Raw genomic sequence first — 23,953 nt, 5'->3', positions numbered from 1 at the left:
TTCCCAGAGGTCTGTGCGCGACTGAATGGTACACGAAGGAGTTGGAGGCGGGCCGAGGTTGATCTCATCCATTTAGCGTTAAGATCAACTAGTGACAAGGTCAGAGCACAATGAAAAACAACAGTTTAAATCTCAACTAGCTAATTTATGAGTTTGTATTTAGTTAGCTTCTGTTTTTGATATGTTATGTGTTAAATATCAAGGCCTCGACAGACAGTTAGTGATACATGACAGTCTACGTTTACCGTTTTACCATTTTAGTGTAAACACTGACCCCATGTGGTCACAAGAAGAATTACAGAGTTCAAAATGAAATAATTGCCACTTAACTTATATCCAGGGTTGGGAAGGTTACTTTGGAAATGTAATAGGTTAAAGATTACTAGTTACCCTATTTAAAATGTAATAAGTAATATAACTATTTCAATTAATTAATCAAAGTAATTAGATTACTTTTTTAAACATTTCCTACAAATATGTTCAGCTGTTAGTAAGTGTAAGTGTACCCATTAAGACACAAACATCTAAGTTCAGGTGTTTTTCATGGATACTGATTTATAAGGTAGATAATTTCTTTTAAAGCAAGATTTACCTCTCATTTGAAAATGTGTTCATTAGTTTATGTAGATTTTGGAATATAAAATAAAGATATTTTATGAAAAAAGTCAAAAGTCTGGCATGGGCTAAATTGGTACTGTGACACAATTTAAGCCCAAATAGTTAAAAAGCAGCAATATGTGTATTAAATATTTTTTTTAAATGAGGAAAAAACCCTCCTCCTGAGCAAAATCTTAAAGGTCTAGTTAGTCCCCAGTATTATCAGTAAATTGTACCTAATGTACCAAAGAGAAAAATCCTGACTTTGGAGGCAGGTTGGCTCAAGCTATTGTCATATTATATATAATTAGTTTAAAAATGCAGTTGGATCATGTATAAAGTTATGCACCATATTCATACATTTATTGTATATTTTATGTGTAAAATGTTAACCTGCGAAAGAAAACAACACTGAACATACTAGCTGTCAAATAAACTTATGGGGTAAAAGGACAATACTTGCAATACCTCTGAAACAGATATGAAGTATGAAGTAGCATCAAATGGAAAAACACAAGTAAACTACTTGAATAAAAGTCCCACCTCTGTATTTCAGTGACAGCTTGACATAATAGCATTTGAAATATCTTCAAATGTTCGATGGTGAGCTTTGTCTGAAAATGGAGCTTGTAAAATACCAGTAATTCTAAAATGACACATACTTGACAAAGAGACACTCTTTCTAAAAGAACTGTCATAATAAAAGGAGCATCCATCATGGGTTACAATATATATCTTACATTTAACATTCATCTCGTAACACCTGTTCCTTACCAAATAATGTGATATTAACTAGGTGCTTTTGTTTTCAACTCATGACCATGTCATTTTATTTGGCAACCAATGTAGACTAATACATACATTTAGGGATGCAACCACTGTTGATCTTTTGTTTTTCAGTAGTTTGACCACCAGCCCAAAAATATTCACTTAACCTGACATAAAATTGAGAAAAGCCGGAAATGCACAATGAATGATGATTATAAATATGTTTATTATAAGCCAGGAATTATTTGGAATTTAAACAGATATAATACACACAGTTGACAAGCACCTCATGTCTAGAGATTAGATCTACTTTGTAAGTCCTGGAAGTAATCATCCTCCAGCCCACATTGCCTCAGTCATAATTGCCAAGTTACAAGCAGAGCATGTGATGTACTCTCAGAGCTACTGGCTCTCCAAATATTCCACATTTCCTGCAGAGGGTGCAAACATCCAGAAAAAACAAAAGTCCCTTCCTCAACTGATCCTTTCCTGGATGATAAAGTCAGTCACCATGCTGTCATGCTCTCAAAACGTCAGATATCCTGACTGACCACACTGTCTGGTGTCATGTTTCCTCCTTTATTTTCATGTAAATACAGTAGATCTAATTTACACATACTCTACTATCGCCACACTGTATGCCTTGAACCTGTGGTTATAGTATGACCATGTATCTGCCAAGACACATAAAACATAACAGAATGCAGAGAGGTATGTAACAGAGTGTAGAAATTAAATTAAAGTGTATTAAAGAATACCTACAGTGTACTGTTACCATGAAACTTTTTGCCTTAAGAAAATATCCACATACTGTCTCAATGTTTTTGAAAAGAATAGGTGCTACAACACCGACATAAACCTGTAACTTGATCACTCTCTACTCTTATAGTATTTCTAACATCATCTTGGTGTAAAAGCTAGTATGTAAGCAATCTGTTAGTATCAGATTATGTTTAAGTCTTTGGTCTTCTAGCTCTGGGAACATTTTCAAAAATAGAGTCCTTTGTGGTGATATAAAATGTGGGCTGAGTTGTGGGCAGCATTTTTAAGGTTTCACATCTGCAATTAAGTTGTATGAGTTGATGACGTTCAATTTTAAAAATAAGCAAATAGACCAAAAAATCACAAAAGGCTGAATTAAAAAATAATATGGTCTTTGGTATGGAAAGCATATTGTCTGACCTGTTCACTGGAATGGATAGGACTGTTTCATTGTGTGCTCATATTTCTAGGCAATTGTAGAGTACTGGAATGATACTTGCATTAGATCACAGTACTACATTGAAATCTACCTTGCCATTTCGGTCAAAATCTTCATGGCTTTTACATCATCTCACTGGTCCAGTTTCCATTGAGGAATAAAGTATAAAGGTTTGAAAGTTACTGATACAATGGGGTAAATCCAAAGTCATCAAAAAACTCTATCCTAACATGTTCTTTAATCCAATTTTGAGTTTTATAATGTTTTACTAAAAACATTTCAGGACTCAATAATAGTCTAATTAACTGCTTTGTTCATCTGTTGTATTCTTATTTAATTTTAATCCATTTTATTGGTTTTATTACATTTTTGTCTTTGTTTGTGTGCATTAGTTTAATTAAGAACTTGTCAGTCGTGGGTAAAGCATTGAATTGCACCAATCTATATGGTAGGTGCTATACAAAAGTCTAATTGATTGAAGATGGTCATATCTTGCTGTGTATAGCTTGATAAAGTAGGCAAGCCATGACAAGCAGCACCTCCTCATCAAGCTCCAAGGCAGCCTGAGCAGGAGCACATCTTTTCCTCCCCTGTGGACCTGTGTGCTTTAATTGGTAAAGTTGTGGCGGTAAATCAGACAAGGCATTGCAGTACTGACTGATAATTAATTGTGTTTGCCTACTCAGCTAAGTCTGGCCTATAAAAATAGATAGCTTAATGCCAGTGGAACTACCTGAGTTGAACAAAGCTCTGATTCAACTGAACAAGGACTCTCATGAGAAACAGGGGTTTTACCTTTTAGACGAGAAAAGCTTGTGACTAGAACGCACTGTTCTATTAAGTATATTAAATTACCCTTTTTTCCCTGAGGAGCTCATCGTACACTTACAATTTGTACTTTCAAAAAGTAGGGTCAAAATGAAGCTTTAAATGAAACATAAAACATCAATATTGAAAATACTGAATGCTAAAACATTACAAGACTATAATTCTACAGCCACACTCAGGCTGCAGTTTACTTTACACAGCTGTGTTTTAAGGTAATTGGCATGCTAACATGTTCATATTTATAATGTTAAAATGTTGATGTTTAGCAGAAAGAATTTACTATTTTTATGATGGCATTAGTTTTGCAGATCACTAGAAGAAGATTCAAAACCCTGTACTCACTTATAAAAGTAGATGGAGCCTTGTTTTCTGACACCCGTGCCTGACATCAGGCGGGATCCTGTCCTCCGTTTGTTGGAGTTGAACTTTCCCTGACTTTTTCTGCAGACCCCCACCGGTGGTTAACCTTCAGTCAAGACCCAGGGTGTCAGTCAGCGAGCATCCATCCTGTTTGTGACGCCAAATTGTAGTAGAAATTTATTTGAAGAATCACAGAGGACAGAGTGATGAATCTTTCTCTTTAGTCATTACATGCCAGCACGGTGAAGGACATACAGTCGTTCTGCCGAACAACAAACAGTTTCAGCTTTTATACTGTAACATAATGTAATAAAGCACATAAACCAACCATTTAACACTGCTGCTGCTGACTTCATAACAAATTAATTGTACAGATGTCCATAGGCATTTTACAGACCTTAAGGCACACACGACACAATAAATCCCTCACAACTACTTTTGTATAAGACATTCCAAGATTTTTTGTGGAATGTCATGATTATAAAAACTGCACTTTGTCCTATGAGACCCTGTATGAAACCTGTGGAAACTGTTATTGGCCTGTCTAGCACAAACATGCAGAGGAGAAATATCTGATATCAGGAAGCTTTATTAAAGCATTTGTCACTGTAAACTTCTCATTATAATGTTAGAAAAACCTTGACTCTCAGCCACACAGACACCATAACATCATAAGATAACACCGCTAACTGAATGTGAGAATTAATTTGACTGATGGTGGGTGCTAATGTAATGCATCGTGGCGTCTAAACTCTACTCACATGACTGTACTCGTCTAGTCGGAGCACACAATAGCGTGATTGGAAAGAGGAAAAGAGATGAGATTTATTGGGGCTATGACTGACCTAAGTGTGACCCTTGTGGTTTCATGAAAAGACTTTTCAAGGCTTTTCCAGCGTCTCACTCTCATTGATTGTCAAGCGCTCAAACAAGTCGGCTGTGTCTGTGTGAGTGTGATGAATAAGGTCCTCTATGTTTTAGCACACAAAGACAATTTGGGAATTTTACAGGATGTCACACAGTAGGCTGATATATTGATGCCCCTTAAAAGCATTTAATTCCCCCCCCTCATCGTTATATGAAAAGGAAGCTCCCCATTGGTTGAGTGTCACCCCACCCTCCGCCTCCTTTCCCCTGGTTTCCCGGGCAACTATGTCAGGGTGGAGGAAAAGAGCAAATCAAGTGAGGGCATAGCATCTTTCTCTCTCTCTCTCTCTCTCTCTCTCTCTCTCTCTCTCTCTCTCTCTCTGAGTGTGCATGTGTGTGTATAAAAACCTCTCTCTCCATGCTTTCACTTCACTCTCAGCTCTCCATTGCATTGCAGAGAGGATAGACGCAAGATTGAGGGGAGGGGGAAACACGACCAAAGGAGATCCCTGTGCAACAGTGGGATACATTTCATTGACCTTCCCTCTTTTTCTCTTTCTCTCTTTCTTTCATCTCTCACTCACTCACATTTATCCTCCTCTTCCAAAGTATTTGTGGTCTCCCTTCCTTCCTTCCTCCTCTCTCTTCTACTTATTAAGCGTCTCCGCTGTGCTTGGACGGTGGCTGCATCGATGCAAAATGGGTTGTGGCAATTCCTCAGCCACCAGCACCTCAGGAGGAGGTGAGTGTTCTAGGAATATCTGTGTGTGTGTGTGTGTGTGTGTGTGTGTGTGTGTGTGTGTGTGTATGTGTGTGTGTGTTTATGTAAGAGTGTAAGAGTGTGTGGAGGATATACAGTTGTCACAATATCTGCACCAAGGGGAGAAGGTGTTTTGAATGTAAATGAGGTGTGTCAGGGTTACCCTTGCATTCAGTGTATGTCCTCAGATGTGTGTATCATCTTTCCCCCTGTCTTCTCTCTCTCTCTCTTTCTCTCTTTCTCTCTCTCTCTCTCTGTGTGTGTGAGAGAGAGTGTGTGTGTGTGTGTGTTTGTGTGTGTGTATGTTCGTTATAGGAGCTCTCAGTGTTTTGATTTCAGTCATGTATACATAGACAGCAGAGTATAATTATTCGTGTCTCAAAATGACTGCAAATATAATCATTTTTTTCCGTAATGTTTAGCATTTTATGGTGTATGTGCTCCCTCTCTGTGGTGTGTTTGTGTACATGCATGTGGTCTCCTAAATCTATGGGTGGCGGGTCGATCATGGAGGGTCTCCCATATTCCACTCTGACCGGCAGCAGAGTCACCAGAGTAGCCTGAGGAATGCACCAACTCCAAGCTTTGACAATGACTCTGATACTGTTATTATAATGTTAATGTATACAATGATACAAAAGCGAGCTTTCCCAAGGACACTATTGCTTTTCGTTTTTACAGTATGTATTTTTTCCCTCCTCTTGGTTGTGTTGCTCTGGTTTCCATGGATTTTGAGGATGAAAGACAAGCATTTTCAGTGACATTCACATGTCTTTGTCTTCCTACTTGACTGATGGCTGGTTAAGTCTGTTAATAGAAGGCTTTGAAATAATCAATGGCCAGGTTTAATTCATAAAGTCTGGACATTTGAATGGAGAAAATGCTGTATCTTGTTGTTTGTACTAACATTCGTCCAGATATTCTGCTTCATTGTGGTTTGTCTCTCTGTGTGTAGGCAGATACAATACCTGTTTTAAATTATACCAAGCAAATCTCTTGGCACCACAATCAAATTGAGGTAATAATTATATTGAAGTATCTGCAGGATTACCTCACTGCCACTGCCTATTAAAGCGTGTGTGTTTTTGCTTGTGTAAATGTGTGTGTATGTGCTTGCAGGTACCTAATCAGCGTTTGCCAGGCATGTTCCTTGTTTAACAGAATCACAGACAGCTACTGGCAAAGCCAACCAATGTTATCTTTGCTCTGAATTTGATCCACTTTGGGGTTACTGTGACTACTAACAATATCAGTGGTGTCTGAGTTTACTGAGGTTTGTTTATTTCTGGGCGGCAGGCCTTATCCATTTTCCTGCTCTGTCTTAGAGGTCAGCGTTCACCTCAATGTCAAGGACATGTGACATCTTGTCACACTGACAAATGTGGACTAGTGGCTGTACTCATTTATCCATAACAACTGACACCAGGCTAGAGTCAGAGGACACAGTTTCCCATTGTGTTATTTACTGTACAGTTTAGATAGCAGCACTCTCTGGATGTCTCTACACATTTGTAGTTTCATGTCAAAGTTTTTATTTTTAACGTGTTTGCTTTCTGGCAATCCCCAAATCATAACCATAACCATAATAATTGAGGAACTGAGTTTACTTCATTTATATAGCACTATAAAAAAAGGCTGACAGGTTTTGCACCAATATGCTTCACAAAGACAGACATGCAGCAGGTTATTACAGAGCTGAGGAGCCGCTGCAGAAAAATCCCTCTCAATGGCCTTTTTTTTTCCATGAACGGAGCACAGCCAACATGTCACCGGGGAGGATCTGAGGGGTCTGGTGTTGCTTTGAGGAGTGAGAAGTTCTGAGATATACTAGGGTGAGACCATGAAGAGGTTTGTAGGCAATTATAAGGATTTTGAAGTTTGTCCTGAAATGATCGGGGAGCCAGTGTTAGGATGCAAGGATAGAGGTGATGTGGTTTTGTGTTTTAGACCTTGTTAAATAACATCAGTGTTTTAAATTAGTTGTAAATGGGAAATGGTAGCCTGAGAGATGCCTAGGTAAAAGGAGTTACAGTAGTCCAGCCCGTATGATATTATGTGTGAATTACTCTTTTTAGGCCAGAGGGTGATATGAATTGCCTGAATTTGGAAATGGGGGCTGCATTGTAGGAAGCTGGACCTAACAATGAAATCGACCTGCCTGAAACCAGTTGAAACTTAGATTGCCATCAAGTTATTATTATTATTAGCATGTGGTCTGATACAAGTGGAAAGGCGAATGAAGCTCTGGGCTGTAACAGTAGTATAATGCGGGGGGCCAAAGAATAGGATCTCTGTCTTGTTGTCATTTAACTGAAGGAAATTATGAGCCAACCAGTTTTTAATATCTTGGAGACAGTTTTGTAATCAAGTTAAATTGGCCCTATTTTGAGAATTGAGGGGGAGGTAGATCTGAGTATCATCTTCTTCGTATCATCATCAGCTCTGTGGTTGAGTCACGCAAGTACTTTTTAATTTCATACTGTGGTCTGTACCAAACTCAAGTGACTGCCTCAGTGCACTCTATATCACATTGCTCATCACTAGTCTTATGCACACAAATGTGCAGCCTTGGATATGAATGAGCTTTTGTCAGGCCAATGAATAGGCCCCTAGTGTCAAGTCAGCAGACTCACACATTCAGTTTAAACAGCCCTCACTTTCTTAACGGTAGAAATTTCTCTGTAATGTTGTAACAATGACTCAGCTGCAATTAATTCTCCAGGAGGAGAGCGTTATGCCTATTTTAAAGTCTTTACATTGGTTACTTGTTGGGTTTTGCATTTTACAATTCCTTTTTTAGTTTATAAGGCACTACATAGCCTTGCTCCAGACTACCTCTCAGAAATGCTTTTGGTGTATGAGCCAGGAAGGCCCCTCTGATCCTCCGGTTCTTCTCTTTTAGCTTTTCCACAAAGCAGAACAAAAACCTTCTCTAATGCTCCTTCCACCCGTTTCGCTCCGAGCCGCTGGAACAGCCTTAAGAGGATCTGAGAGGAGCAGAAAATATTAGTATTTTTATATGTAAACCAAAAAAAAAACCCCATCATTTTATGGTTTTATCATTTATTACTTGTTTTATTCATTATCATTATTTTATTTTTGTTAATCAACATTTTACTGTTGATCATTATGTATTTTATGTAGTATTTCACAACTTTAGTTTTTTGTTTAGTTTTTTTACTGATTGTATTCATTTTTATTATGTTATTATCTTAACTACATATCGCTTATTGCTGTCTTATTCAATAAACCCTTTTTTCTTTTTTTAATTGCTTTGGTGTGCGTCAGTCTTTAAATCCATTGTGTGTTTTGTCAGTGGCTAAAAAGCATTCTGAATTGCGTTTTATTTGTTTGAAAGGTGCACTATAAGTTAAGTTTGATAGATGGATAGATTTTCTTTGACTACATGTTGTTCTTGTGGCCTTTCTTTCTGGGTATGGCGTGAAAACCAATTTAGGAGCAGAATGTAGCTATATTCCATCTGTTGTTGGAAGTTAGATTATCCTCCAACTGAATATATTATGATCTCATTTTGATTTAAATCTAGTTCAGTGGTTCGGCAGAGAATGAGCTGTTGGGATGAGTTCAATGGGTGTCATTCGGTGTCAAGGCATTTCACACTGTATGCCTTATGTCGGTTTACAAAATGTCTTCTGTTTTCCTTCAGAGGCAAGTTGTGATTAATGAAAGAGTCAATTGTTTAAGGAGTGTGTGTAACCATCAGTGAATACACTCCAAACTCAAGCACTCAAAATACCTTTAATAAATGGGGCAATACCCCAGAATTTGACACAAACACACTGTATAAATCCTGCATTTACAATAATCTGCACAAAATGAGTAAAAAATCATAAACTGCCATTTTATCCCCAATTTTTCTTTCACACTCCACATTTGAACCACCCTCATAGCAATGGACAGTTCATGGTGTTTTCTCACAATATATTTTTAGGTCAAGTGTAGGACAACACATGAAATGAAGGAAGAAAGCAGAGTGTTAGCATACTGAAATGTAGCTAAAAAAAGAAAGAAAGAAAGGGCAATGCATTTGGACCCACCAGGCCTGCATCAGGAAAAATGCTGCCCTTTTTAGTCAGTAATACAAAGACTTAAAACTGGGAGCTACAACCCAGTGTGTGGACACTCTTTCCTAATTTAAACTGTAGCCATACACTATATTTTAAGTCTTAATATCTGCAAAATACAAAGTCATTGGTATCAGATAAAAGTTGTGGAGTAAAATTTTAAATATTTCCCTCTGAAATGTAGTGAAGGAAAAACAGAACATTTCAAAATGTAAAGTGGCAGTAATGCAAAACTACACTGGAGTAAATATATTTAATGACTTCTTACTTTTACATCTACACATATGAGTCTTGTATCCGAGTTACTAAAAGGTGCGCGGTATTTGGCCCACCCTTTTGCCAGTATTTGTTCTGACAGTTGGCACCAATGCTCTAAGTGGATGGAGGGTTGAAAGAGCAAAGGACTTCGACATTAACAATAGGTCTTGTGTCAGAGTCTGTTTCCCCACTCGAATAGTGTTTCCCTCCTGTTAGTATTGTTGTGTTTCCCACAATGCCACCTCCAAGGATGGGGTTAGGTAAGGGTTAGGCATAGCAATGATAACTGGTTCAGACTGAACAGGTAAAATACATATCAATAGGGAAACAGACTTCAACACACATGTGAATGGGTGTGTGTCTAGGTTTTAGGCAGCAAAAGCACTTTGGTTCAGGTTAGGGAAAGATGGCTTCAGTTAAATAAATTATGAATACAGTTCAACCATAAAAAACATTAATGATGATTTAGTTTACGTGAGTGTGTATTATAAGGAAAAGTAATGAAATATGCACAGTACATTCATTAAAAACATTTAATCATTATGCTAATGAACAGAAACATAATTTATGCCCTATTACATTTCTTTCAAAAATAGATTTGCTGTTAAAAATGAATCGTATATAAACATAAAACTGAACACACACATACATGAAAAAGGTTTTGTCATTCCTGGTGGGTACACATACAGCCTCAACAAATACTGATGTCCTGATCAGACCCAGAAGGGGGGTATGTGGAAATCTGCTTGGTGGTCTCATGAAGAGTTTGCAAAGTTTGCCACCTCGATATCAAAATTGATGCCAGTCGAGGGTCCACATCTTCAGTCTGAGCAATTGATACTGTGTTCCCAGCAATATTTGAAGTGCTGAGCATTAACTAATTGATTTCTGTGACATGTTCTGAAATAGTGGACAGACATTCAGATATGAGGTGGGTTGAGGTGTGAAGTATTATATAAGGGGGGGGGGGGGGGGGGGGTTGTTATGTGATTGTATGTTCCATGCGTTTCTATAAACACACTGGGATTAATTGTTTGTAAGGAACATACCTTTTTTCAACAGTTTAATAAAGATACATTGTCTTGTCCTCTGTTTTCAGGGCCAGCAGAAGCCTCCAAAGATGTGTAAGTACATCCGTCATTTTCAAGCTATGTAAAGTATTCATGAAGCTCATCATTTGTTGCCTCCAGGCTTCACACATTCAGATCACGTAGGGTGCCTTATAAAAAGAGCTTTATGTAACTGCACACAGAGCATACACACAGGATGTGTTTCTACTGTGTATTTATTTCCACACCGGCTGCAGTGATGTTATACAAGTGAAAATATGATTTTTTTTTTTTTTTACTTATCTAAAAGCATTTTAGTTAAAGGTTACAGTCTGCAATCAAAATCAAAATTCAAAATACAAAATACAGGGTTCAAACCTGCCAAACGCTTTCACGTTTTAGTACACAAACTAAAATTAGACAATGATAAAAATCTCTGCTGTTATTCACTTTTGCTGTCAATGTTGTTTTTACATCAGTCATGGCTGGAAACAAATAAAATGGACATATATTTTGTTATATTTTTAGTAATAATAAGTTGACCATCAGAAAAAGACAAGCTCATCACGTTTTACAAGTATAGTATTAGGCTCAAACTCATGTTCTTTTTCATTTCTGTAATGCCAACTAATTCTTAAATACTTAATACTGTATGTACTCAGAAAAAACAAAAATAACTATTATGTTTCTACATTTTATCCTAATAAAGGGATATTTTTCTCTTCTCCGAGTCACTGGCTAATTTATGTCTTATATCTGAACTGCGAACTCAGTCAGATTTTTTTGTTCTTTCCCATCTTGACCTGCACTGCAAATTCTGTCAAAAATAGCTCTTCACATTTGTGAAGTGTCACATAGAGGACAGGTTGTTCTTTGCCATCTAAGGTTAGCATTTATCAAAGTTTAGGCAGGGGTAATATTTCCAAAGCATTTCCTGGCATCAGTTTTTGTGCACGTATACTGTATGTGTGTGTGCTCCTTGATAACCATCTGAGCAGCCAGCACAGGACCCATGAGAGCTGACAGCAGCACACTGACTCAGTTAAGCTAAACTAATCACAGCTTCCGAAGACTGTACTACACAGCAAAATCACACACACACACACACACACACACACACACACACACACACACACACACACACACAAATTACTAGATTGAGGGAGTGAAATTTATGTAATTATTTTGCTTGCCATGCTAAAATGCAGGGAATTACATGTAAGTGTTACAGCTTCAAATTAGCCCTTCAGACCTTCAGACTTCAGACCTACAGACAAAAAACAACACAAAACCAATCTGAGGTCATTGGGAGCTTGCTTAGTAGCTTGGTTCCAGGCCTGAAATGGCTGATCAGTCTGATCATCAGGCAAGTTGTTTAGAAATCCCATAGGGAAGAATTCCCAAAAGGGCTAATGCAGCATATCACTTATGTACTGCCTCTCATTAGTGTGTATGAGTGCCTGTTTGCTGTCATGTATGCTCCCAAGAGCTGATCTGACCAGTGCTTTATCTCTCAATCAGGACAGAAGATCCCTTGGCAGAAGATGAGAAAAGAAGGTATTTTTTTGCTAATGTTCTCTACATTATTGTCTACTTTCATTTCTTACATTTGAGTTTAGTTTGGGTGAATTTGAATACATTTCAATCAACACACTCTTGCAGTATGTGGTTGAAAAATACTGTTCTTTTCTTTGTGGTATATAGATGATGACCTGAATACTACAAAAACATTTTGACATATCACAGTATAAAGCACAGGTGTAAGTAGTAAATTGGATGATAGCTTAATTCCATTTAGCTGCTTTGGTTTCAGGGTTCTGGTATTGTGCATGCTAGCTCATTGTCACACTGTCACACTGCCATTGCTTATTGAGACACTAACAGAACAGAAACATTGTTAATCATATTAGTAACGCCTGCATGTTTCCTACTATGACAAGTCAAAAACAAAAGGTTTTATTGGTTATTTTAAAATAATATTGGCAGATTTAGCAAAGATTCTAATTGGAAGCAAGTTGCAATAAAACATTGCAGTTCTAACATGAATGACTATATAAACATCAAATCCTCATGCTTTTAAAAATGTACACACATTTTTTGTCATCTATATATATATATATATGCATTCCAATGTAACAGTTGTTGGGCATCTGTGTTAACATGTTGAATGCAGTGTAGCATAGGGCCTTTCACTTTGTCTATAGATTGTATCTGAATCTTCCTTTCTTTATCCATAGATATCATGTTAAAACTATAGACTGCATAATTATAATGCTTTTTTTAAATGAGAAAATACTTGCTCTTTAAATTGTTCCGAATAAAAATAAATGTTCCCTCCTTCCCTCTCAGGAACTATGGTGGCGTATATGTAGGTCTGCCAGCGGACCTGACCATTGTCGCTGAGAGTCAGTCCAAGTCCACACATAAAGGTAAACATCTACAGCACTGCAGATCCCATATTCTTGGAAATAAATGTCATGTGAAAATGAAGGACAGTGTGTGTGTGTGTGTGTGTGTGTGTGTGTGTGTAAAACTGTAGGCTATAATAAGGTGGTTCCTCTGACACTGATGAGCATCTTGCATTCAAGCAGCTCAGGGCATAGAGAAAAATAATCCCTAATGGCCAAGCATCCACCCCATGACGCCACATGTCGCCTAAAGCATCTCTGGTTTTATTTGACCTTTATTTTTTACTGAATGTTAATGAGAAGCATTCCCTTTACACTAAAACATGTTCGCACTCATAGCTGTACAGATAAATATAGTTCACAGAGGAAAAAAAGCAGTAAAAAAATGTAATTGTTTCATGGTTACAGATGTCTACCTCAGCTTTATTTATTCTCTCATTCAGTCTTGTTTATAGTTTTTATTTATTTATTATGTATTTATTTACTTACTTATTACAGCAATGGCAATAGTAAACCAATATCAGTGTCATTACATAAATTGATATGATTATGGATGTTGGTAAGAATAGAGTGAAAAAACTGTGACCTCGCTGTGGTATTTAGCAGCTCCAAAGGCTTTCCACCTGTCATGTTTGTCCTTGTGTCATAAAGGTTAAACAGAAAAGTGATTGGTTTTTGTATCCTCTGGCACAACAATTAACTCTTTTTTCCAAGAAGGTCTCCGAGTGCAAACTGCTGGGTAGAGTGTGGGTGTTGACATTGAGACAGAAACACAAGAACTATAAAACTGTTAAATAACTGTGCTATAAATATCTGATTCAAGTTTTTTCTCCTTCTTGCAGACTAGCAGCTATTGAGGGCAACATAACACAGGTACTCTTAAGAAATGACACCATTTGATCTGCATTCTTATTTCACATCACATGATGCTTTCCTCTCTCAAAATGAATGGAAGCTGGTACAAAATGAAAGCCAATGACTTTATTCTTTGTCTCGGCAGGATCCTGCATATTCAGACACTCACATTAAAAGCAGAAAGCATGTGCTCACCATACACTGAATAACATCTTGCAGAGGCTCTGAGGACACTGCCTACGGAGTCATAGGTGGCACAGTGATACAGGGACGCACCGCGGAGATCTGCTTACGGCATCCATAATCATAATAATAACCCTTCACTTTGCAAAAGAAGAAAGAAAGGAAGATGGCAATCACAGCAGACAGCACCCACCTTGGGACTGACAGCCATGGGCAGTGGTAGCGGTGAGCATTGTGACAGCCATCTTGGCTTCTCTGCCATGTTACTGAAACGTTCTCTTTCTCAGGAAGAGACAGGGGACCCAGTCAACTAACAAACTGTCTGGGACTCACATACATTCCCAATAGCCCTCTGCAATAACAACCACTGTTCAGTTATTCCTTTAAGATGCCATCAATGATTCACGGTGTGGGGGAGAGGGCGAGTCAGAAAGAAATCAAAGGTCCCCTATAGCAAACACATTCCTGTTAATACACATAGAGCATCTCAGTTATTGAAAAAAGCGTTGATTTCAATCAGGGACCTGCTGCTGCCACATAACTGTCTGAAAACGACAATGATTTTAATGATGGGTCTAAATGCTGAGAACGACCATGAGTTGTTGTAATTGACATCCAGCAATGTCCTGGGTGCATCAGCCAGGTTGTATCTGGTGTTGTCACTTAACTTCTGCCCCAGACTGATGATGTAACATCATATGACTCATGATACATAGAGGATCTCTCTCTCTCTCGGTCAGCCTGACTCACTCTCTTTCTTACTCGTGTTCTCTCTGCAGCATGATGTTTTTCCCCTGAAGAGCTCAGACTCTAGTGCTTCTGGGTAATTCACATTGCTTTTTCAGTCTCTCTCAAGGTTTCAAAAATGCAGAACTGTCAACACAGTCTGTTCAATGGAGTTCACATATTGCAACATGAATGTGATTGAGTATAATGGCAAAAAAAAGTCACTGAATTATATTCAGTTGCAAAAAAATTGCGAGGGAAGAAGAGAGACAGAAGCAGTGAGCTGGCTTTCCCTTCCCTTGTTTTCCCTTCCGTTTACTGACACCTGCACTGATTTTATAACAATATTTTATACTTCATGTACCACACTTAATTGTGAATGTTGTTCTATTGTATGTAATCTTCACAGGAAAAGGCTTGTGTTATTCTGTATTTTTTCTCATTGTCAAACAATCCCATGAAGATGCCAAAACAAACCAGTTTCAGGGATGGTTTGGTTGTCACATGACCTAAGTCTGGCATTCTGATAATGTAGTAACAAGTGGTTGTTAATGAAACACCCTCAATGTACTTTTATTATCTAGTGTGTTATAAACTATTTATTAAATGTTTATGTCCTGCTGATAAATGCTAAATAAGGGGAATTACAACAAGCTCAACATTTTTTTGTTTGTGGCAGTCAGCCTAAAAACCCATTTAATCATACTGAAGATGTAAATCTTTAAAAACAATGATTGCTCTAGTGAGTATTTAACGCAACAGGACACAATTTCTGTGTGATTTACTCAAAATTCAAGAATTTAAGCTACATTGCCTGTCTATTATAGTGGAGGGATGTGCTCAGTGATCATTGGAGTGTTTTAAATCTTTTTTTTTGTACTACACTGAAGCTATATGCCACAGTAGAATAAGTTATAACACGCTCTGGCTACACAGATGACGAAGAAGAATATAGAAAATCACCAGCTTTATCTTGTAACAAAAAAACTCCAACACTACAGTGTCCCCAGACAAAAAAAGAAGAAGAAGAAAAAAAAAAACACACTACAGCTGGGTGGGCATTAGGGGCCAAGGTCATTTGTCAGCCAGGCTCTTGACAGTTCTCTCCTCTAATGAATGTACAACATCCTCCACTCACCAGGACCCTGGAGGAGGGTGGAAACAGGCCAACTTTAAACACTTGAGATTCAAGAGATGCTCTTTCCGCGCTATACAAAAAGCTTTCTATGCCTGTGTGTGTAGCCTCGACCACTGCCTCGCCTGACCAGTCGCATAAAAACAGGGACTTCACCACACCTAAACACAAGCTCACTGTTTACTGTCTATGTTCTTGCGGGTGCGACTCAGAATGATGCCCACTAGCTGCCAATCTGTGTCGCTGATTATCAGTCACATTGATACCAAGGGATTTTGTGTAGTGTCTTTAATTGCGAGCCATTCGTCAGCTCACATTGTTGCAGCGTTTACAGTGTTCACCTGTGGTAGAGAGTATAATATACTGCAGATTCAAAGAGCTGCTTCATTTAATGTGTATATTTTACAGCATATTACAAAAAGAGCTGCAGTGTGCCTACAGCCCCACAACACTGATTTGATCAGAATATCAGAATCATTTTGGTGTCCCCTCTCCTTGATGTCTACATTTCCTCCCCGCTACTGCCTCAGTATCCCTGCGTCAGTGCCTACCAGAGGCCTTTGGCTTTTACAGCGTGTCGTGCCGCCTGTCTCTCCCTCTTTTATCAGCCTCACTTTGCCCTTTATAGTTGTTCTCCCTGTATATGATGAATGTCATTGCCTTTGCCCTATTCAATTAATCTAACAGAGACAAAGGGGCAGAATGTGGATGTGAATAACAGTCTAAAGTTAAGTCCTCTCTATTAAAATGTCGCTGTGGCACACAGTAGGATAGCTGTAAAGCTGTGCAGCACAGCATGTTGTTTGAATGTAGTAGGGGGTGGAGTGTGCATGGAGAAGTGACATAATCTGTTAAATGTTTGGAAATGTGACATCCTTCAGGTTTTGTGGCACATTAATGTTAAAGATTTTGGGAACCACTTGAGGTCAAAGCCGCTGTGAATTGTTTTAAATATTTACATGCCTACTTACAAACTGGAAAAGGCTTGGAAAGGTCATTAAAAAACACCACTGTCTCGTTATGTTGTCAACTGCTGTATGATGTTATAATTAAACAGGCAACGACGGAGATGATTGGGCTGTTCAGTGATGTTCTGCACTGTAAATAATATTTTTCTTTCTTTCTTTCTTTCTTTCTTTCTTTCTTTCTTTCACACACTTTTCATCACTTTTCCACATTCACTAATTCATCAACAATGGTGACATGAGGAGGGGAAAAAACTTGACTCTTGACTTGCCTCTGTGTAACTCATTCATAATCACTGGATTCAATTATTTATGATTAAAGACTTTTATATTGTCTGCACACAGCTGTGGTTATTGATTGTGGTCTTTTTTTAAAGAATGTATCTACCCTTTGTAATCAATATGCTTGAGACTTGAGGGATTACATGTGTTCTCAGTAGTGCTACAGACAAGCTGCTTGACAAAATCAAGTGAGGATCGCTGAGGAAACATTTGTCATTATTGAACCGAGGGCCTGCAACATGATCAATCACAGCTCCATCTCAGTAATTGTCTGCGGTAGGAGAGGGAAGGAGGAGTAGGAGGTGGTAGAGAGATGTTGAGTTAACTCTGTCCTCTCTCTCATTGCACAGCAGCTGTTTTGAGTCTCTCCAGTGATTGTCCATCATATTATGCAGTAGGTATGGTAACTAAGGACACAAAAATATAATGTGTTCATGTCATAATGTGCAAGATAAAACAGAGTTTCTTTAATAAGTCACCAAGGGGCAGTCAACTTTAGAGAATGGACTTATATTACAGGTTATACAGTACATGCACATAGCATTTAAAAATCTGGATGTGACTATACCTACATACATCTGTGTGATATGTATCTCAAACTCACAGCACAAGCTCAGTTACCCCTATCTCAACCACCATTTGTCATGACCACCACCAAAACCTGACCTCAACTATAACACAGTTATTGTAAAGAAACAGTGTGCCACTGGCAGTGCTGCCTTTGTTATTGCACATACATTTGTGCAGTGATTGGGTTTCCACCCCAATACAATAGAATTACTCTGGATGAACCAACTAAAACTGTAAAGTTTTATGTGGAACTACTTTATACTGCACGTAAACTACTGAGTGTGTATTATCAAGTACAAGGAATGTGTGGGGAAAAAAACAACAAAAAACAAAACTCCTCACCTCCATTTTATGAGAGGTGACCAAGGGTGTGATGACCCTTCAGTTAGACAGATTTTCCAACAGATTGTGAAAGCATATACGTCTTGAAAATATCCATGTTTTGATCAACAATAAGACAAAATCGGATGTGGCAATTTTGTACCATCAATGTACATTAAAAGAACCACTTTTCCACTGACAGGCTCAGATTGTTATTATAAATGTCTGACAACATTACATATAGTTTTTCTTTACCTTTTGTTCAATCCAGTCTCTATGTAATTCTGTCTAAACAAGTCTGGCTCATGGATAGACAAAGCTGGGAAAATAGGGTCCAGTTTATACCAAAGTTTCTCTTTAATTAAACAGCTCCTTTGGTCAGGGTTCATGCTTTTGTTTGTGTTTTTATTGATAAACAATTCACAGCACATATTAAGGTGTGATTTGAATCATGTTAGCTGATGGCCCAAATGCTAGAAATATTAATTTACATGTACCTGCTGTTAACTGAAAACACTAAGGGTTTTATTTGTATGGCAATCCATTGCTCCTCAATGACTGCCTGCCCCCTATTTAAATTGTTTCAAAGCAGACATTTGAGATATCTCAAAATCTGAGCATTTAAAACCAAAAGAAAATATATGTATTTATATATTCCTTGTTTGTACTGTGTAGCTACATGACATATATTATATTTTGACTTTTTATTTGTTTACTCATGCAAAATATACAAATTGACACATAAACAACACATATTATGAAGTATTGTATTACAGAAGAAGATATTACACTGGTAAAGTGAACTTGAGTGGTGCCTTTTGCATTGTGTACCGATATAGATCTGTCTGTGTGCGAACTGTAAGAGCTACGTGATCGAGAGCATGTCCTTAATCACATCATCTGTGCATCTGGCCCACCAAGACATCACAGCTGCGCTTTCTCTTGCTGAAAGTCAACACTGACAATTCCCCTGATCTGCTCCTCTCTGTTGATGTATCTGCCTCACCTCAATAAGAGGGGACCCCCCCTCCAAAAAATAAAAAAAAATAAAGAGTCAGATTTTGACCAAAAACCTTTTAACAACTTTTTTGTTGTTGTGATTTTGCTTTTCAAATGCACATTATGGATCACACACTATGCAGCTGCCTGATGCAAACAGACCTGTGCTGTGTCCCACCTCGATACTAGCCTACATATCATATTCTTTAATAAAATAAAGTTTTTCAATTTGTATACAAGAGATAAATACACTTTACACTTGAAGGGAATGATACTTGTACTGATGCTACCAATTACACTTCACAAAGGCATAGCAAAATATTTTTTGTTATCTGAGATTTTCAAACTGTTTTAACACCAGCAGCAGTGTAACATCATGGTGATAGGCCCCCACCCCCGAAGCTCCATATCAACACTTATCTATCCGCCTGCCCTGACCTGAACTCAAACTACCACAGCCTGATAATGTCTCCAAACTATCAAACATTCAAATATAGCCGACACTAACAAAGCTACACACAGATATCTTGCACAGTATGTCCATTAGCATAACCATCAAGAAAAACACAGCTCACTATATGCCTTACAAAATCACAGCATTAATGAATTGATGTGGCACCTATATCACACAATTGTTTTTCCAACATATGAGGTTACAAGTACATTGCCATAGATTTAAATCCCACTAATTCCACTTCATAACAAAGAGAAGCTGTACTCATTCATTAGAAGCTCATCTTACGGGCCTTGCGCTCAGCAAAGTCATTTACGACGTTGCTCAGGTCCAAAGTCCTCTCTGCTGTTCTCAATAGAGAGTATAGCCAGTCCACTGAGTCTGGAGAAGCGGGACGAGGCAGTAGGGTCAATGCCGCTTCATTTATGGAGCTAGCTAGCAAGCTACCGCTAGCCTCCAGCGGTACGCTAGCTTTTGCTTGGGTTGCCTGGGTTTGAGTAAAAAACGTGTCTAATTTGGTCATTTTAGCTTTACCCTCATCCTGCTTCTCTTTTGTTTGGGCTTGCTAAACATGCTAAACTACCTTTTCTAGTCAACTTTCATCCACTTGCTTTTTTTTCCTGCTGAAAGGAGGAACAACTACGTCATGTCATCGCGACTCATCATGACTGACAGCTATCAAGGTGTGTCGCTACCCAATTTGAGTCTGACATTGAATATGATGCTGCTGGATTAAATTTTCTTGATTTTACTACTCTTAATAATACATTCAAAATTAATTGGATTAAACAGTTTCTAAATAACCCTATATCAATATGGAACTTCATACCGAACTTTGTTTTCTCAATGTTTGGAGGGCTTCAATATGTTCTTCTTTGTGATTATAAAATAGAAAAGCTTCCACAAAATGTATCTAAATTCCATAAGCAGATGCTTTTAGCATGGTCACTAATCTATAAACATAACTTTTCACCACACAGGTGTTACATCTGGAATAATGGTCACATTACATTTAAAAACAAATCACTATTTCGTTTATATAATTGAATTAAATTGTACATGATTTCATTTTATATTTTCACAAATTAAAAAGCTGATGTATTGTGTTCTACAGTATTCCTGTTTTTCTTCAGAAAATAAAAATATTTTGTCACCGGGCCCAGCACAGAAGATATTACTTAACAGCAGCTGTAGGCCACATTTTACTTACATGTATCACACAAGAACTATATAAAGCCTTCTCAGTGATGACGACATAAGACACTTTCTGATTGCTAGACAGATCATGTGACACTGGACACTTGGGTACATCATCTGGATAATGGCTGATAAAAACACTCTCCAAAATCTCATCTATGGATAGATAGATAGATAGATAGATATCTCTATCGACTATCTTAGCTATCTTTTTTATTTATATATTTATATTATATGGACGTTTGGTCCATAGACATATATATACGTAGATGCCGCATTGACTGTGAAGAGGCGTGCCTAAAGCACCGCCATCTTGGTACAGGGCTAGCAAAGGCAGTAGTGCATGTATTTCTAATATGGAGGTAAGACACTGCGCATGCGCGAAAAAAGGCTTGTGTATTAATACTTTCCCGGTTACATACAGATGTACAAACTTGTGTTGAACTTCTATTGTTTCTAGATGGCGGACGCTACTGCACATGTCAGACTAAAATCGGGTAGCGACAAGGTGATTGGACAAATGATCATTTCCTCCTCCCATACCAGCCACTCAGCGTTAGCCTACCTTACTGACCCACCCTGAGCTATTTCAGGATTTTTGGGACAATGGTTTATATCAAAGACACACACACATAAAACCCCATCCAAAAAAAGCTTTTATTATGCATAGGGAATTGGTGCATTTCTGAGTACATTTACTATTTTTCAGTGTGTGGGCATCAATTCATGGGTCAGGAAGCAGATTAATGTAAAAACTGCTTTTGTACTCTTGGCCACTGAATGGCTCCACAGTACCAACCACTTATTCAAGGCAACACTCAGTATGCCTTACAAATGATAGCATAACTCCCGTGCTGCCACCTCTGCAAAAAAAATACAACAAACAACCGAAAAAACCCAACAAAAAAAATTACATGCTATTAAGGAGGTATAAACATTGTGTTTAAGTGGCTTCCTGGTAGAAAATTAAGTTAAAGTATAGTTTGTTAGTCAGTTCATTTGTTAGTGCCCAGCTCACATGGACTTACAAGACACCAAAATACAGTTATAATGGTGAAACATTTGAACTGACAAGAACAAAACTTCATCACATTGAAAACAGAGTCTTCTGGACCTGCCCTACAACTAAAACCAGACACACAAAAGGCTCCTTTCCTAAAACACAGGTAACGTTTTTTTTAAATAATCATTCATCCAGATTCATTGGAAATTAAGGACATTTTACTAATCAGTACAACATAAAATGGATTTCATCTACAGTCACATCTAAATCACATAGCAAACGGAATATGAGAGAGGAATCCTGCCTGTATACAATTATGTGTCTACTGACCTACAACCTAGCATCTGTAACAATAAACACTTCACAAGTTGTAGCTGTAACTCCACTTATTACCAGTAGATGCCGCAGCAGCACAGTCAAAGCTTCAACCCTGGCGCCAACAAGAAAGAACAGCAGGACACTCATACAGTGTTTGGTTAATGTTCATCTACATTCCCTCTTATCTGTGAAAAGTGAGAAGCCTGCACAGCCTCTGCAAAGTCTACAAAAGGATGAAATAGTCGAAGTCAGCCAACAGTTCTCACAAACATCTCCAGTTGACTTGTGAAGCCAGAAGGTTGCACTAATCTTTGGCGCCAGGGTCGCTAATCTAGCCCAATAACTCTAACAGGGTGATAATCACTGTTTTGGTGGAAAAAACCCTGCCAGCTTTTCCATGGCAGTCAGGCCACTTAGAGGCCCCCGAGAGTTTACCATGATGAGTTTACAACTGGTGTCAGGCTCAATCAAGGCCAGTGCTTTATGGTCTTCACAATAATGAGGCTGAACCCTGAAAATGTGTGTTTTGCATGCCCTTATATTCCTGGTAATTACGTATCTGGCCTTTTACCCCTGCACTGAGAAATATATAAGAAATATAGGCCTGTGATTTCAAGAGCATTTACAAAACTATTTACAGAAATATCCCCAACCTTTATTAATTGCAATCTAAAATAATTGTTCAACTTTTAAATTCTAATTTAATGTCCCATTAATTTGGAGGGTAAAGACAAAAGCCTGTTTACCTCACTGATTATCACATTTAGCATATAGTTGTGCAGAGAAACTCTCATGATTCATAAACTTATATTATGTTAGATGTAGAGAGCTGTTTTTCTCCCTCTAGATATCACAGAATGATTCCTTCCCCTGTATAACTGATATGTTAAATTAACATGACCAATGAGGTTAATAGATATCATACATTCCTCCCTTATGCAATCTTCCTCTGGTACAAAGCAGTGATGTAAGAATTTGTGATCCTTATGCTCTGTGTCCATGGCCCGTCCTATCTAGACATCACAGACCATAACAAATGAACAGTACAGTACTGCTTGTGTTCTCAAAGCATGTCAGACTCAATGTCAAGGCCTCCTTCCTCAGCAGACTCTCAACTGTCACTCACATTTAAGTTGGAGAGCTTGAAAGAGTCAGACGACACATGATACAGTCGTTCCATTGAACTGAATTTGACATGTAATGCCAGGTCAGTTAGTTCAATAGCCACTCTCCAGCTATGAACTGTGGCCTCCCACTTGGCCCAGACCAAAATGTGGCACCCCCAGACCCGCCGGGAGGGAGGCGGGGAGTCCCTGTCGGTTGTGGCGGCTCCGCTTTCTTGGCTTCACAGTGCATGTGCTTTCAATTAAAGACAAAGGAGAGGCGGTCCTGTACAGCATGTGGTTCCATTTAGAGCAGGTGAAACAATGTAGGAAAATAGATCCGTCATCCGTCGCATTCCAGAGGCCAGTGAGAAACAGCGCTAAATCATAGCAAAGCTAATCCTGAGTGGAACGGGTGGGGTAAAGGCAGTTGAGGGTCCTGTCGGCATCTTCAACAGGGGCCTGCTCACATCAGTCGCTGTGCAGTGCCACCTGAAAGCAACATTTACTTTCTTATTCTCCCCTTAGTGTTATTTTAGGTTGCTAAAGTTTTCCCCCACTCCCTGGATTTTTAGCCACATGGTATAGCTTTAAAGTCAGTCAGTCAGTTGTTCCACCACTTTGGAATAAAATATGGATTTTTTTGGATGGATTGTAGTGA

General features: G+C 38.3%; 1 protein-coding gene across 1 annotated transcript; it reads left to right on the top strand.

Moving 5' to 3' along the window:
* The first annotated feature begins 5,320 nt into the window (after nt 1-5,320).
* On the top strand, nt 5,321-14,028 carry LOC128359391 (overexpressed in colon carcinoma 1 protein homolog). Its single transcript, XM_053319884.1, has 5 exons — nt 5,321-5,363; nt 10,824-10,848; nt 12,295-12,330; nt 13,123-13,202; nt 14,024-14,028. Exons 1-5 carry the CDS (start codon nt 5,321-5,323, stop codon nt 14,026-14,028), a joined length of 189 nt encoding a protein of 62 aa, XP_053175859.1.
* The last annotated feature ends 9,925 nt before the right edge of the window (nt 14,029-23,953 follow it).

This window comes from Scomber japonicus, chromosome 5 (genome assembly GCF_027409825.1).
Source record: "Scomber japonicus isolate fScoJap1 chromosome 5, fScoJap1.pri, whole genome shotgun sequence".
Lineage (NCBI taxonomy): Eukaryota > Metazoa > Chordata > Actinopteri > Scombriformes > Scombridae > Scomber > Scomber japonicus.
Note: the sequence above shows the minus strand (reverse complement) of the source record. Positions and strands in the feature narration are given on the sequence as shown.

Excerpts from the sequence above, each read along its gene's own strand:
- LOC128359391 (XM_053319884.1), top strand. The coding sequence starts at position 5,321 with ATGGGTTGTGGCAATTCCTCAGCCACCAGCACCTCAGGAGGAG. Across the intron at positions 5,364-10,823 it reads CACCAGCACCTCAGGAGGAG|GGCCAGCAGAAGCCTCCAAA; the intron begins GTGAGTGTTCTA and ends CTCTGTTTTCAG. Across the intron at positions 10,849-12,294 it reads GCAGAAGCCTCCAAAGATGT|GACAGAAGATCCCTTGGCAG; the intron begins GTAAGTACATCC and ends TCTCTCAATCAG.